This window comes from Podarcis filfolensis (genome assembly GCF_964270895.1).
Source record: "Podarcis filfolensis genome assembly, chromosome: 1".
In the NCBI taxonomy this organism is placed as follows: domain Eukaryota; kingdom Metazoa; phylum Chordata; class Lepidosauria; order Squamata; family Lacertidae; genus Podarcis; species Podarcis filfolensis.
In genome coordinates this window covers 85,725,938-85,738,647 of record NC_139604.1, presented here as the reverse complement: position 1 = coordinate 85,738,647, position 12,710 = coordinate 85,725,938, and the positions used below count along the sequence as shown (strand labels likewise).

The 12,710-nt window shown below is 40.0% G+C and overlaps 1 protein-coding gene across 5 annotated transcripts in view; it reads left to right on the top strand.

Annotated features, from left to right (window-relative positions):
• Nucleotides 1–12,710, top strand: part of PHF21A (PHD finger protein 21A) — a 132,300-nt gene that overhangs the window by 101,129 nt on the left and 18,461 nt on the right. For 3 of the 5 annotated variants that reach the window (XM_083602141.1, XM_083602144.1, XM_083602142.1), the window contains exons 7-11: nucleotides 1,236–1,490; nucleotides 2,725–2,814; nucleotides 4,789–5,088; nucleotides 7,733–7,831; nucleotides 11,385–11,436. In XM_083602141.1, the coding sequence (XP_083458267.1) occupies nucleotides 1,236–1,490; nucleotides 2,725–2,814; nucleotides 4,789–5,088; nucleotides 7,733–7,831; nucleotides 11,385–11,436 (796 nt within the window). The remainder of the gene's footprint in view (nucleotides 1–1,235; nucleotides 1,491–2,724; nucleotides 2,815–4,788; nucleotides 5,089–7,732; nucleotides 7,832–11,384; nucleotides 11,437–12,710) is intronic. The other 2 variants (XM_083602143.1, XM_083602145.1) reach the window with 1 other exon arrangement.

Below are 12,710 nucleotides of genomic sequence, written 5' to 3'. Positions count from 1 at the left end.
TAGAAAGCACTGAATCTGCAACCCATTCCTTTAATGTGTATAGAGAAAACCAAGTTATAACTTACGTTACACACACATGCATCTCTGAATTGTCTACTTCGAAATCTGCAATGCTTTCCAAATTAGTCTTCTTTAAAACTAGCTAAATATGTGCTTTCTCATTTGAAATAATTATAAACAAAGCATTTTCCACATTGTGCAACAACCACAATAAGTTCTTCAATAAGGGATTTTAGCAGACCTGATTATTTTTAGTTGTGGAATGTGTTGTGTAAATCATAAGAACTAGTGAAAACACTGTCATAATAGTGATGCTAAAATGTAGTTGTGATGTGCTTTTACTGATTATGCTGAAAGCCCCTCATTTTAGCCTTGATACTTTAGCTTTGAAATATCACAGGAAATTGAAGGTGTTTCAACAATATAAAATTACATAAAATACCAATTCAATTAAATCTGATAATGAAAAAGGAACATTAGAGCAACAGCAAAAACAAAAAAACTCAATTCAATATCAAATGCTTGGAAAATTCTGCTAAAGTACACATTGCATCTACTTTGCACCTCAGTGTTCCTGGTTCCATGTTTGCCGAGTACAAGCGCACACACCCTGCTGCTCCTGCCCAGTACATTGTGCCCACTATTACAACTGTTGGTGGCCAAGGTTCTCAGACTCCTGTCTGCTACTGAACAGTTAGTTCAACACTCTGTCAAGGGCATTTCTAGGCAAATTCTCCTAAATTCCCTAGCAACCAAATGTCCATCTACCTGGATTCAGTATTAGCCTGTTAACTCTTATCCATTTGACCACAGCCTACAAACACTGGTTCAAAACAAATCCCATTTGACACTGCCTATGGCATCGTATAGGTACACTGATGTTTGGGGGACATGGAATTGACAAGAGACATGGGGACATTATATGCGCCAAAGCATGTACTATCAAGACATGATTGATTTCACACACAGTTCACCAATGCATTAAGCAAGCCATGGTGTGGTGTTTCCTGTGTGGTTGCACGTCTATATGTGGAAGGTTTATTGAAAGTATTTATAAAGGAGTAGGCTGATTCCATACAGCTTTGACAGGTAAGAAATCGGTGTTTTAAATCTTCCCAGTTGCATTTCCCTTGCATTTCAGCTTCTGCTTTCTCACTTGTGAATTTCTAGAGCAAACTCTGTCCAGTTTGCGATGAATAGGTTCCAAAGTGTTTTTTGTTTTTTGTTTCTCTTAGAAGACGGTAACTACAGCTTCTATGATCACCACTAAGACACTACCTCTTGTCCTGAAAGCAGCAACAGCAACCATGCCTGCCTCCGTTGTGGGTCCAAGACCTACAATTGCCATGGTGACTGCCATCAATAGCAACCAGAAAACTGTCCTTAGCACTGATGCACAGAACACGCCAGTCAACCTCCAGACAACAAATAAAGTCACTGGTCCAGGAACAGAGGCAGTTCAAATAGTGGCAAAAAATACAGTCACATTGGTAAGTGGTCCTTGTTGCCTAATGTTCTAAGGACGTGAGCCATTTTTTAAAAAAATCCCTTGTTGAAACAGAGATGCATGCCCTTTGGGGCATATACAGGTATTGAGAAACTTTGTTTAATGTGAGAAAATACTTTTGCTCTAATGGGTTTCAATTTTTAAAATAATTTACTACTTTAACAAATGATTACTATCATATCATATTTTTCCTTGGTGTGCTGAAAGATAATTGACAACGCACCTTCACTCCAACTTTTTACAATGCTCTGCTTGCCAATAAAGGCATGTAGGACCATGCATGGACTTACCTTATGTAGGTTATGGTTTTAAATGTATGTTCCCTTCACTGCTTATATTAAAATTATTTTAATGAGGCTCACCAACGTTGTCTATTTTTGGCTGCTGCTGGACCCACAAACACATTATCCTGCATGACGGGATCTAGCCAGCATCTTCCTCAACCTGCGAACCAGTCTTTCTCAGGGGCGCTTTTGTGACTAACTAGTAACTCTGATAATCAGTTTCACAAAGTACTAAGCAGTTGAAGCCTGCAGAAATGTAAAAAGTAACTTGAGTGGAAAATATATCCTTGTGAGGGAGGCCAGGCATTTAAACGGAGTTTTGCTGTTTAAATAAGAATTGATCCAGAGCTGCGGCTGTAACGAAATCCATTTATACCCTAAAGTATTTCATTCCCAAAGCAAATTACTGTATATGAAAACAGTGTTCTACACATTTGAGAGAGAACCAGAGTCCTAATGTACTAAATAATTTATCTAGTACCTAACACTTATCCTTCCAGCATTTTTGAATATTATTGTTTATGCCCTCTTATCAAATATTTCAAAACATCCCCCCCAAGTTATGAAGCCTTAGCACAATTAAGCATCATGTGCAGCTCCATTTGAATGGGCAGCCAAACCTGATTATTCTTTGTTGTTATTTGTAGCGCTTTGACTCGTAAAACAAAGAGGAGAATTCAAAAATGTTGAGGATAAGGGCATATTTTTAAAAATAGTAGAGGTCTTGGGTTTTACATGCTGGTGAAACAAAAGGATACTTAGCTTCATTATGCCCATGAAATGCCATTTTATTTCAGAATGGCTTGAAGAGCAAGAATCTATTTACTGTGAGAAAGGTAGGCTGTGCCTGAATAGCTTTGAAGTTGCTCATCACACCTATTCCCTTTGCTTGAAATTTGTCTTCCTTCCCACCTGCCCCACTCTTATTGTTAGCAGGTTCAAGCTACACCTCCTCAGCCCATCAAAGTGCCACAGTTCATCCCTCCTCCCAGACTCACACCTCGTCCAAATTTTCTTCCACAGGTGAGTTTGTCCAAAACAGGAAAAGGGGTAGGAGTGGGGAGTTTGTCTTAAAAGTGTGACTTTGATTGGAAGAAGTACAACACCAGATGTTTCGTATACTTGGTAATAATTGAACACTACCTAATATGCTTTCCAGATTAAATCTCCAGCTTTGCTATCATATTTTTGTTTCCCTGTCAGCTCTCTACCTTGCACTAGTTCTGTAAGAACTGAATTAAAGACGAGTTGATGAAGAAATGCTTTGCTTGTTATAAGGTTATTGAGTGCTGAATATTTTTCATAGTTTCTTTGATTAAAGAGCCCCTATTTAATGTGAATCCTTAGCCTTTTTGCTAAGCAAAACGTAACTGTAATCTAATTAATATAGTTTCTAGCTTCCTGCTCCTTTCTTCCAAAGAGGAGCAGATTTTATCTAGAAATAACTTGAGCTGCAACTTTTTGAAAAAAATCTGATCTTTTACCCAAAGATGAAGGCATTATGTAATAGATTGTTTGCAGTATTTTAAATTACTAGAATTAATTTAGTTGCTCTCTCTCTCAGAGGATGCCATCTGCATCTCATTGAAGCTACATCTCTTCTCCTACCCACACTGTTGATTTTTAATGTAGTTGTTATTCAAATTCCTAGTTGTAATGTCAACAATCATTACCCAGTTATGAAAGAGAGGAAAGCGTGAAAATATTAACTGCTGCACTATGCCCATCCAATGCTCTAGTCACCTGCATTTAACCCAAAGAAAGTTAGATGGGCTCAAAAATGTAATTCCTGATTGGAGGAGAGGGCTGTGTAATTCAGAAACTAGCTACTCCTGCCAACACAGTTGATCTAATAATAAATTAGAATGCATAGCCATTTGTATCCAATTTAGACACCCTAGATTTTAGAAATACTTCAAATTAACAGACCTTTGAATTCCCCCAGATCTATCCAAAGATATTTTGGTAATGCAATTGTATTTGATAACCTGCTTAGACTCCTCTCAACACTCAGTATTCCTTGAGAATATAGAATTGCAAGTTGTGCTTCCAGACCTGTGCTTCCAAAACCAGTATATCCTTTTAAAGTATGATTAACATTGAATATGTGAAGATACAAAATGAACATACAAAATGTAACATACAAAATGATGGCAGTATTGTAGAAATGTACAAGAATGTGTGGTTAACATCTGCGCACTAGCAGTTAATGCATAGTGCAGCCATCACTAGCCTGGCAGCTTTCAAGTGTTTTGGACCACAATTCCCTTCAGCCACAATCACAATGGGATATTATGAAGGAGAATGAAAATCGTAGTTCAAAACCTCTGGAGGACAGTAGGCTGTGGAAGGCGAACACAATGCAACGGTCATAGCTGGAATTAAACAAGATTTGGGGCAGTTTTAAAAGTGTGGTAGGCCTGAAATGTACGTGAGGGTTACATTCCAGGGGTCTACATGCAAAGACAAAATCATTCAACGTCAGGAAACCACACACCCAACCTGGAACTGCCTTGCTCTGCAAACAATTCGTACCCATCTTGATATCAGCGCACTGAGCGGGCAAGATCTTGGGAGCCTTGCAGGGCCTTCCTGGACCCTCATGCAACCTTCTGAGAGTCCTATAAGTAAGGCAGAGGGCTTAAAAACTCTTTCCATGGCAGGAAAACTGGGTGCTGAAATAGCCTTGTTTTCCAGGCTTTGGAAGGTCACATGAGGGCTCTGGAGGCTTTTGTGAGAGATTGTGTGGCCCCTTCTGATGGTTTTTTCCAGTCTCCCACCCGCCTTCTATTTATTTTTTGGCAAAGTATGCAAGGCTGCAATTGTGTAAGTTTTGGGCCTACTGTAGTTCTTTCCAGTGCAGATGTGTAGCACTATATAATACAAACACTACTGCAATCTGAGTCATATTTGTTGGCACAGCCATAAGTTATGTGTTAAATACTATATCTTATCTATGCATGTAGTCTGATATGGGTTTCTCTCTCTCTTATGTAGGTTCGACCTAAACCTGTTGCCCAGAACAACATTCCTATCGCCCCTGCCCCACCTCCTCCTATGCTGGCTGCTCCTCAGCTTATTCAGAGGCCTGTGATGCTGACAACAAAATTCACACCCACCTCCTTACCTTCCTCTCAGAATTCCATACACCCAGTCCGTGTAGTGAATGGGCAAACAGCAACCATAGCCAAAACTTTTCCAATGGCACAACTCACCAGCATTGTTATAGCAGCCCCGGGTACCAGGCTTGCTGGACCTCAGACTCTACAAATCAGCAAACCAAATGTTGAGAAACAGGTATTAGTAGTTTAAACTGTGAATTGTTTCCTTCTCCTAAAGTCAATAGAATTAATGGAGATACAAATGCAATTAACCATAACATAAGACCTGTCCTCTCATTGCCTCTCCTGTGGTTAGCAATCTTGTGTGACCAAGAGCAGGGCTGTGCCCACTAGCCCTTCCATACCAGCCATCCCATCCCCTTCCACCGCCACTTAGACTGTCCATATGTTGGAGAAACCTGGGCAGGCTCCCTGCACAATTTGGAATAGGGATGGGTGGATCAGTCCATTTCCAGCCTGTGTCCATTTCCTGTGTGTGCTCATAGGTGCAGTCCATCCTGTTTCCATATTAAGCTGAGTAGTTTTTAAAAGACTGTCCAAAACTCTGCATTTAAATACATAAATATGTATTTTAATATCAAAATATGTATTTAGTTGTGTATTTTCCAAACTGGCGTTTGGAAAGCCTATTTTATCCTAAAGCAAATTCCCATTTTTTAACGCATTTTGACACTTTTTTTTTTGAGCCAAGAACGATATTGCAAAATTTGGAGAAGTGCAAAATCCAAAGTATAATTTTGTTTCAATCTGTTTATTTAGTTTGGGAGGTGCATTTGCTTAAAAATGCAGGCCAAGTGAAATTTTCCTGCATCCCAAATTTATAATCCTGATTTCACTGGATTCTATATCACAGGGGGTGGATACACATATAGGGTAGGCTCTCCTGTTCAAAGGTTTCTTGCAATGTATGGATGGGCCAGGGTTGGCAGGAGAGGACGCTGGTGGACAACCCAGCAAGTCACAGCACTGTTCTCTGTCTCATGCCAATCATGAGATACAATGTGTGAATAGGGATGGTTGATAATACCTTGTTCCTCAGACAGGGATTGGGAATGTACCAATAATTCATAATGAGTGAGCAGTTAATTTGTGATTTTATATATAGTACATCAGAATAATTAAAATTTACTCATTTTGTGCTTTTTCTGCTGCTTCAGCATAAAACATTAACCATCAAATAATATTTATCCATAATCTTGCTGACATTTATGATGAAGCAGACATGCAGATGACTTAATTACCATCAGTTTCAGCTAACCTTTTGTAAGTAGTTTATAACGCTGGACATTTGAGAATTTCCTCTAATTCCATCTATCAGATGTAGGCCTTTTTGTGCAAATGCACTTTAAACTGACCTTTGAGTCTACTGATCAAAAGCTTGCTTGGTTTCAGTCTTATAAGCTTGACAAATTTGCCATGAGCGGTTATTTTTTAAGTAGACAGAAGTGTGTCACCTTTCCCCCCAAAACTTACATTATCGTCCTCTCTTCAAAACACTCTGAAGCATATGCAAGGTGATATGGCACTGCAACAGGTGGCAATGTGCCAAGACTGGCCACAACTCTAGGTTTCATAGAAGCAAGGACCTTCAGCAAAAACCCTAGTGCTTAAATGTGGAAGAAAAGCCTATACATAGTACCAGTGCAGAGAAACCGCCTTTCAGCCCTTATGTACTGAGGAAGGCTGCTTCCAGTCTGGTCATGGCTTTTCTTGTCGTAAATAGGCAGGAAGTTTTCTCAAGTGTGAACAGAGCCAGACCTCTCTTTTCCACTTGCCAGTCTTAGGAACACACACACACACACACACACACACACACACATTTATTTATAATAAAAGGTACACCCTCCTACTTTTATTTTCTAAGGGAGATGTCCAAAGTGGCCACCATCATTTCAAATAAAACAATTAAGAAACAAGGTTTCATCCTCACTTGTCAAACCATTGGTCTAGTTTGCGCAAACCACAAACCATAGTTTAGTGTTAGGTTCTTGAGTTCCCCCCTCTGCTCTTTCAGCACAACTGCAGTTATAGTGTTAGTTGTGGTTCATCCAAACAAGCAAGTGGGATCACACAGTCTAGTAAATGGGACCGAGAAGTAATTCAAAATAATTCACAATTTCAAACAATATGGTTCAAGTTATTTCTTTATGTTTCTCTTATTTCTGAGTAAACACATTGAAAACATATTTGTCATCTTAGAACAGATGGATCTAATTTTGTGACGTCACAGCTATGTCATAAAGTGGGAATCATTGGGCAGGCACTTATGATGCAATATGCAGGGGATTATGACATCACTAAGCAGGAATGAGTTTCAGGAAAACCCAGCACTTGGGAATTCTGGAGAACTTATCTTCAGGCAAATTCTTGTTATAGTGAATAATGAATGAGAGAGATGCAAGGTGCATCTCTCAGACAGATTGTTGTCTGGACAAGCTTTTCATGGAATGTTATTCCACAAAACGTCACCCCATCTGTAGTTATTCTGTTTTCCAGGTCTCTCTTATACGTAGCCCCTCTTATCCACAGCTTAGATGCAAAGTTATTATTATTACATGATCTAGTTGCTGAATTGGGCTACTTAAGTGTTGCAGTTGTACCCTTGATGTTCTAAATAGTAATTTTTATTTGGGATTGTGTTTTCACTACTTAAAATGTACCACACTTTTTAAAGGAGCTCTTGGGGAAAATATTTAGTGTATTGTTCGGATTCCTTTCCATCCGTTTCTTCATTTTGGTAAAGAAAAACACTGGCCGCTGTTTTTGTTTGTTTAGGAATTTAAGAAACCCGTGTTCACTTGCTGTTGATTCCCTTTCAGACTATCAAGCCCCAAGCGGAAACAGAGGAGAAGCCAACAGAGATTCATACAGTTGCTCCTCCTGCACCACCCAAACCAAAACGAGAAGAAAACCCACAGGTACTAGTACAAATATCTACAATATCCTTTTGTGGGGTTGGGCAGATTAAAAAAAATCTGTCTTTAGAAATGCTTATTTTCATCTACATTTTAATGCCGCTTTTCCTCTTAAAAGAGATTCACATTCTTCACAGTGTTATTGCTGCAATGAAGAGGTCTATGTGTCTGAGGAATGCTATATCTAGCCACAAATTCCAGTTCACCAAATATTTTCAGGGCTGGAAGAAAGAATGCAAAAGCTCCTGACTTTATGAGAATGATGCATGTATGTAGCACTTAAGGGTGTTCAAAGTGCTTCATGTTTTCTTAGTAATTTTTGCAATAACCCTGTAATGGAGGCCCCATATTCCAGAAAGGAGGCTGAAAGAATCTAGCCTTGCTTTAAGTTCTTGTCTAAGGTAAGGCTTGAACAGTGGCTTTTCCAGCTCGCTCTACTGTGCTATATACATAGAAATCCCAAATTATCCTTACCTCTTTTGAGTGTTCAGATTTCATCACGCACGGCAACTTCTCCAATCCCACATGCACATTTTAAACATGTTTCGGTTGGCCTTGTTTGACTAAGGAAAAGTTGTATTCGCTGGCACCTTGACTGCCCCTCCCCTTTGCAAAGGTAGCATGGGAGCTTAAGGATGTCCCAAGAGATTTTGTGCAAGGATGCCCAATACACTCATCCTACACACACACACACACACACACACACACACACACACACACACACGCCTTTCCTGAAAGCTGAGCGTGTCCTGACACCTCGGCTTGAAGGTGCTCCAAGTGTCTCCAGCCCTCCCTTCCCAGGCCTTTCATGATGCTGCCCCTTCATAACCTTTCCTGTTATGAAACACCAAAGATGAACATACACCCTGTGAAAAATCTCATAATTATGGTTTGTATAACAAATAATAAGACCCAAATTATATTCACATAGTAGATCTATTGGACTGGTACATGTTTTAATACCTATACAAATTTAACAATAAAGCTACAGCTCTCTGGTAACCATCCATTTCAACAAATAGGGTTTTTGTTTAATCAAGCTCCTGAACATTTGCATCATGTAAGTTTGAAAATAACACATTATAAATAACATAAATGCCTGTGGATTTATTTTGTTTTCTGTGGGACAATGACACATTTAAGTAAGTGTGTGAAGGTTCCCCCAGCTGTTAGAAAAGAGAGATTGGGTGAGTTTATTCTTTCCTTGGGTGAGTGGAGTTATAATAGCATTTCAGACAGCTTGTTTTCCAAGAATACCTGCAACTCAGAAAAACACTTCTGATGAAATGGACTGTAGTCCACAGAAGCTTCTACCGTAATAGATTTGTGAGTCTTCAATGTGCTACAATTCTTTCTTTTCTTTTCTTTTTCTTTTTGTTGCAAGAGGCTAACATAGCTATCACCCTGCAAATCTTTCAGAAAGCTCAAGCTAAGAAACCTGGATTCTGGCAGCTTGAGCAACACACAAAATCAACTGGAACTAGTGAATCTCCCTCGGGGCCCATTTAGACAATATTCTACCATCAAAATTCTGATTTTTTTTAAGGGGGAGATCTTGGTTTCCCCTCTGCACAGGGAGAAGATATTAAATGAGCCAAGAGATTTCACCTTTTACTACTGTATTTTTCGCCCCATAGGACACTTTTTCCCCTCCAAAAATGAAGGGGAAATGTGTGTGCGTCCTATGGGGCGAATGCAGGCTTTCGCTGAAGCCTGGAGAGCGAGAGGCATCGGTGCGCACCAACCCCTCTCGCTCTCCAGGCTTCAGGAAGCTATCCGCAAGCCTTGCAAGCCCGGCGGGAGTTCCCGCGGGCTCACAAGGCTTGCGGGCAGCAGCCTGCAGCCCCGGCGAGTGTCCGCAAGCCTTGCAAGCCCGGCGGGAGGTCCTGCCGAGCGTGCGAGGCTTGGGGCGGCAGCCTGTTGCCCGAAGCACGGAGAGCCCTCCGGAGCGCTCCCCGTGCTTCAGGCGAGTGTCCGCAAGCCTTGCGCACCTGGCGGGATGTCCCGCCGGGCGCGCAAGGCTTGGGGCGGCAGCCTGCAGCCAGAAGCACGCGGAGCCCTCCGGAGGGTGCCCGTGCTTCGGGCAGGTGTGCGCAAGGCTTGGGGCGGCAGCCGCGGCTGGGGGGGGGGAAATAATTTTTTTTTATTAATTTCCCCCCCAAAAAACGAGGTGCGTCCTATGGGCAGGTGCGCCCTATAGGACGAAAAATACGGTAATTTACTTAGTATTGTCAGAATCTGAAATACTTTTTTGCTCCACTGTGGCTGTCCTTTTGCAGTCCATGTGATTTATGTACAGTGAAAGGGAATGAGGCCAAACATTGTCACACAGGTCTAGTCTCTTGAATTCTAAAACATGGTTCATGGAGTTAAGAAATCATAGACTGCAAATACTTGACCTGAACAGTTGTGCGAGATGAGATGAAAGTGAACTACTGCTTTTTGAATCTCACGGTTCTCATGCCCTAAAACTTTTTATAGCAGTCTAAGAATAGCATAACTTGGCTGTCTCTTTAAAATAGATACATACAGCTGTGATGTTCTGAGCAAACAGCTTATGCAGCAATCATCTGGACAGTTCAGAAATCCCTGCTTGTGCTGGAAGGCTTCCATGTTTTCAGGTTTCAAGTAATCTCCAGTTAGATAACTATGCCTTTCATAATTCAAATCACACTATGTTCTATTTTCATAAAGTATAATGTTATTTATTATTTTATTCATTTATACATTGCTTGATTGTAAAAACAAACAAACCTCAAAGCAATTTACAAAATGATAAACCATAAAATCATGAGAATTTTACAATATATCTGATACACATGCAAGTTTATACAGGGATTTTTTTTAATTTTTCAAATTAGTTTTGAATGGACAGCAAAGGCCTAGGGTGCAGCTGAACTGTTAGGTGCAGAGTTGGGGGCTATTTGTAAACAGTGGTCAGAGGAAGCTGAAATGCAGAGAAGTACAGACAGTGTATCTAATTAGCAGTTGTTGGTAATACAGACATCCAAGCATAGTTATGCTAATTATCTTACTCAGTATGCTAACAAATATTTCGTCTTAGGTCAGTCCACAAGTGATAGCAATGTGCTTGATGTATTGTAATTCAGCAGTCACAGGTGCAATTGTGTCTTCATCTTTTAACTACCAAGTCCATGCTTCTGGGAGCCCTGGCTTAGTCAGGCTTTAGGAATCACATATATGCATCTATGTTGTCCAGCCTTTATGAGGTTGCTGTAGAAAAAACTAGTATACCTGCTGCATAAAGACTTCTGTGTAAAGTGTGGAGCTGCCTTCAGTCTCATAGATCCATAGAGATGAGCTTGCCAACCCTCCTCTTTGAACTAGGGATATGCAAGTTGTATAAAGATACATAGTGCTGTTATTTGCTTCATTTTATGAAGTGCCATTTGAGATATACAGGTGATGCATGTTTTTGAAGAATTGCTCAGTGAAAATTGTATCGGGTTTTTTTTTAGCTACTATTTCACATTAAAAGAAGTTTCGTTCCTCTTTTAATTTGATTGAATTGTTTTCTTCTTCTTTTCTGATACAGAAACTTGCCTTCATGGTGTCTCTTGGACTGGTTACACATGACCATCTAGAAGGTAAGAAAAATGACTATGGCTGCAATCTTTGCACACTATCAAGGAAAAAGTTTATTTAACTTAATGGTGCTTACTTCCAAGTAAATAAGTTTAGGATTGAGCTGCATAAATTATTCCAGAGCTCTGGAATTAATGTAAAAGTTTCAAATATTTCTGCTTAGAGTGCATACTTTCCCATGTATCAAAGTTTAAAATATCAGTTTTAAAAATGAAATATTTTCTGTTCAAGATTATGAGTTGTTTCCTGGACTTGAAAAAATGACCAAATAGAATGATGATCCTAAATGCTAGTCTGATTTTTAGGTTTCTGACTAGGAGATCTAAGGCCACAAATATGGTTTCTTCAATATCAGAACCACCACAGTACTATTTTTCAAATAACTTAATTTCCTTTATCAATTAATTAGCACATTGTTTAAACTAAGGGAAATTATTCTAACTGGCAGGCTAGATCCTAGGTTCCCTCAACCCTGGCAGGAACTCTGCCAATCAGCTGATCTCACTATGAAGTCAGGGGACTAATTTTTCATTTCTGTGCAACAAAGTGTGCTGCAAGAGAAAACATGAGGCTTGAAGTTTTTGCCCACCAGCTGAAAGGCAGTGACTCCAAGTCTCTTTTCTGTAAGGATCAGCTGTGTTGCCAATTCAGTGGGCAGTGACACCAAGCCTACTTTCTGCAGAGATATCATCTGCACAGCGGATCCATCAGCCCACTGCAGTTCCATCTGCTCCACTTTGAACAACAGGGAACATGCTTTAAGCTCTCAATTGTGCTTTCGCAGCCACATCTCTACCTGCCCCACACCTGTTGTCACATATGAAGTCAGGTGTGGGGCACATGGGTGTGGTTTGGGGAAAGCGGCCTCCCATGGCCTGGAGATTCCTCACCCCTGGGTTAAATATATTTAAATGGTTTTGTACTTTTAAAAAAGTTTGCAGTATTTTGATATGAAGTTGTAATCCACCTTTGGCTCATTGCATTGAGAAATACTGGGATATAAGTCAAGCAAATAAATCAGTCTTCAAACAACTCCCTGAATCTGGCAGAAATAAGTTGCCAGCAACAAATTTTGTGTGGCACAGAATGTGGAAGATAAAAATATCAGCTTTTGGAAGCGCAGGAAACACTTTCTCTAGCTAATTTACTTTCTATTGCTTCACTTTCCTCTTTACTTTCAACCCATTTATATAATATGGATGTTTCTTCAGAATTAAGTTTGCATAGAGCATTTCAGAAACCATAGTTCCTGATTCCTAACTTGCTCATATTAGAT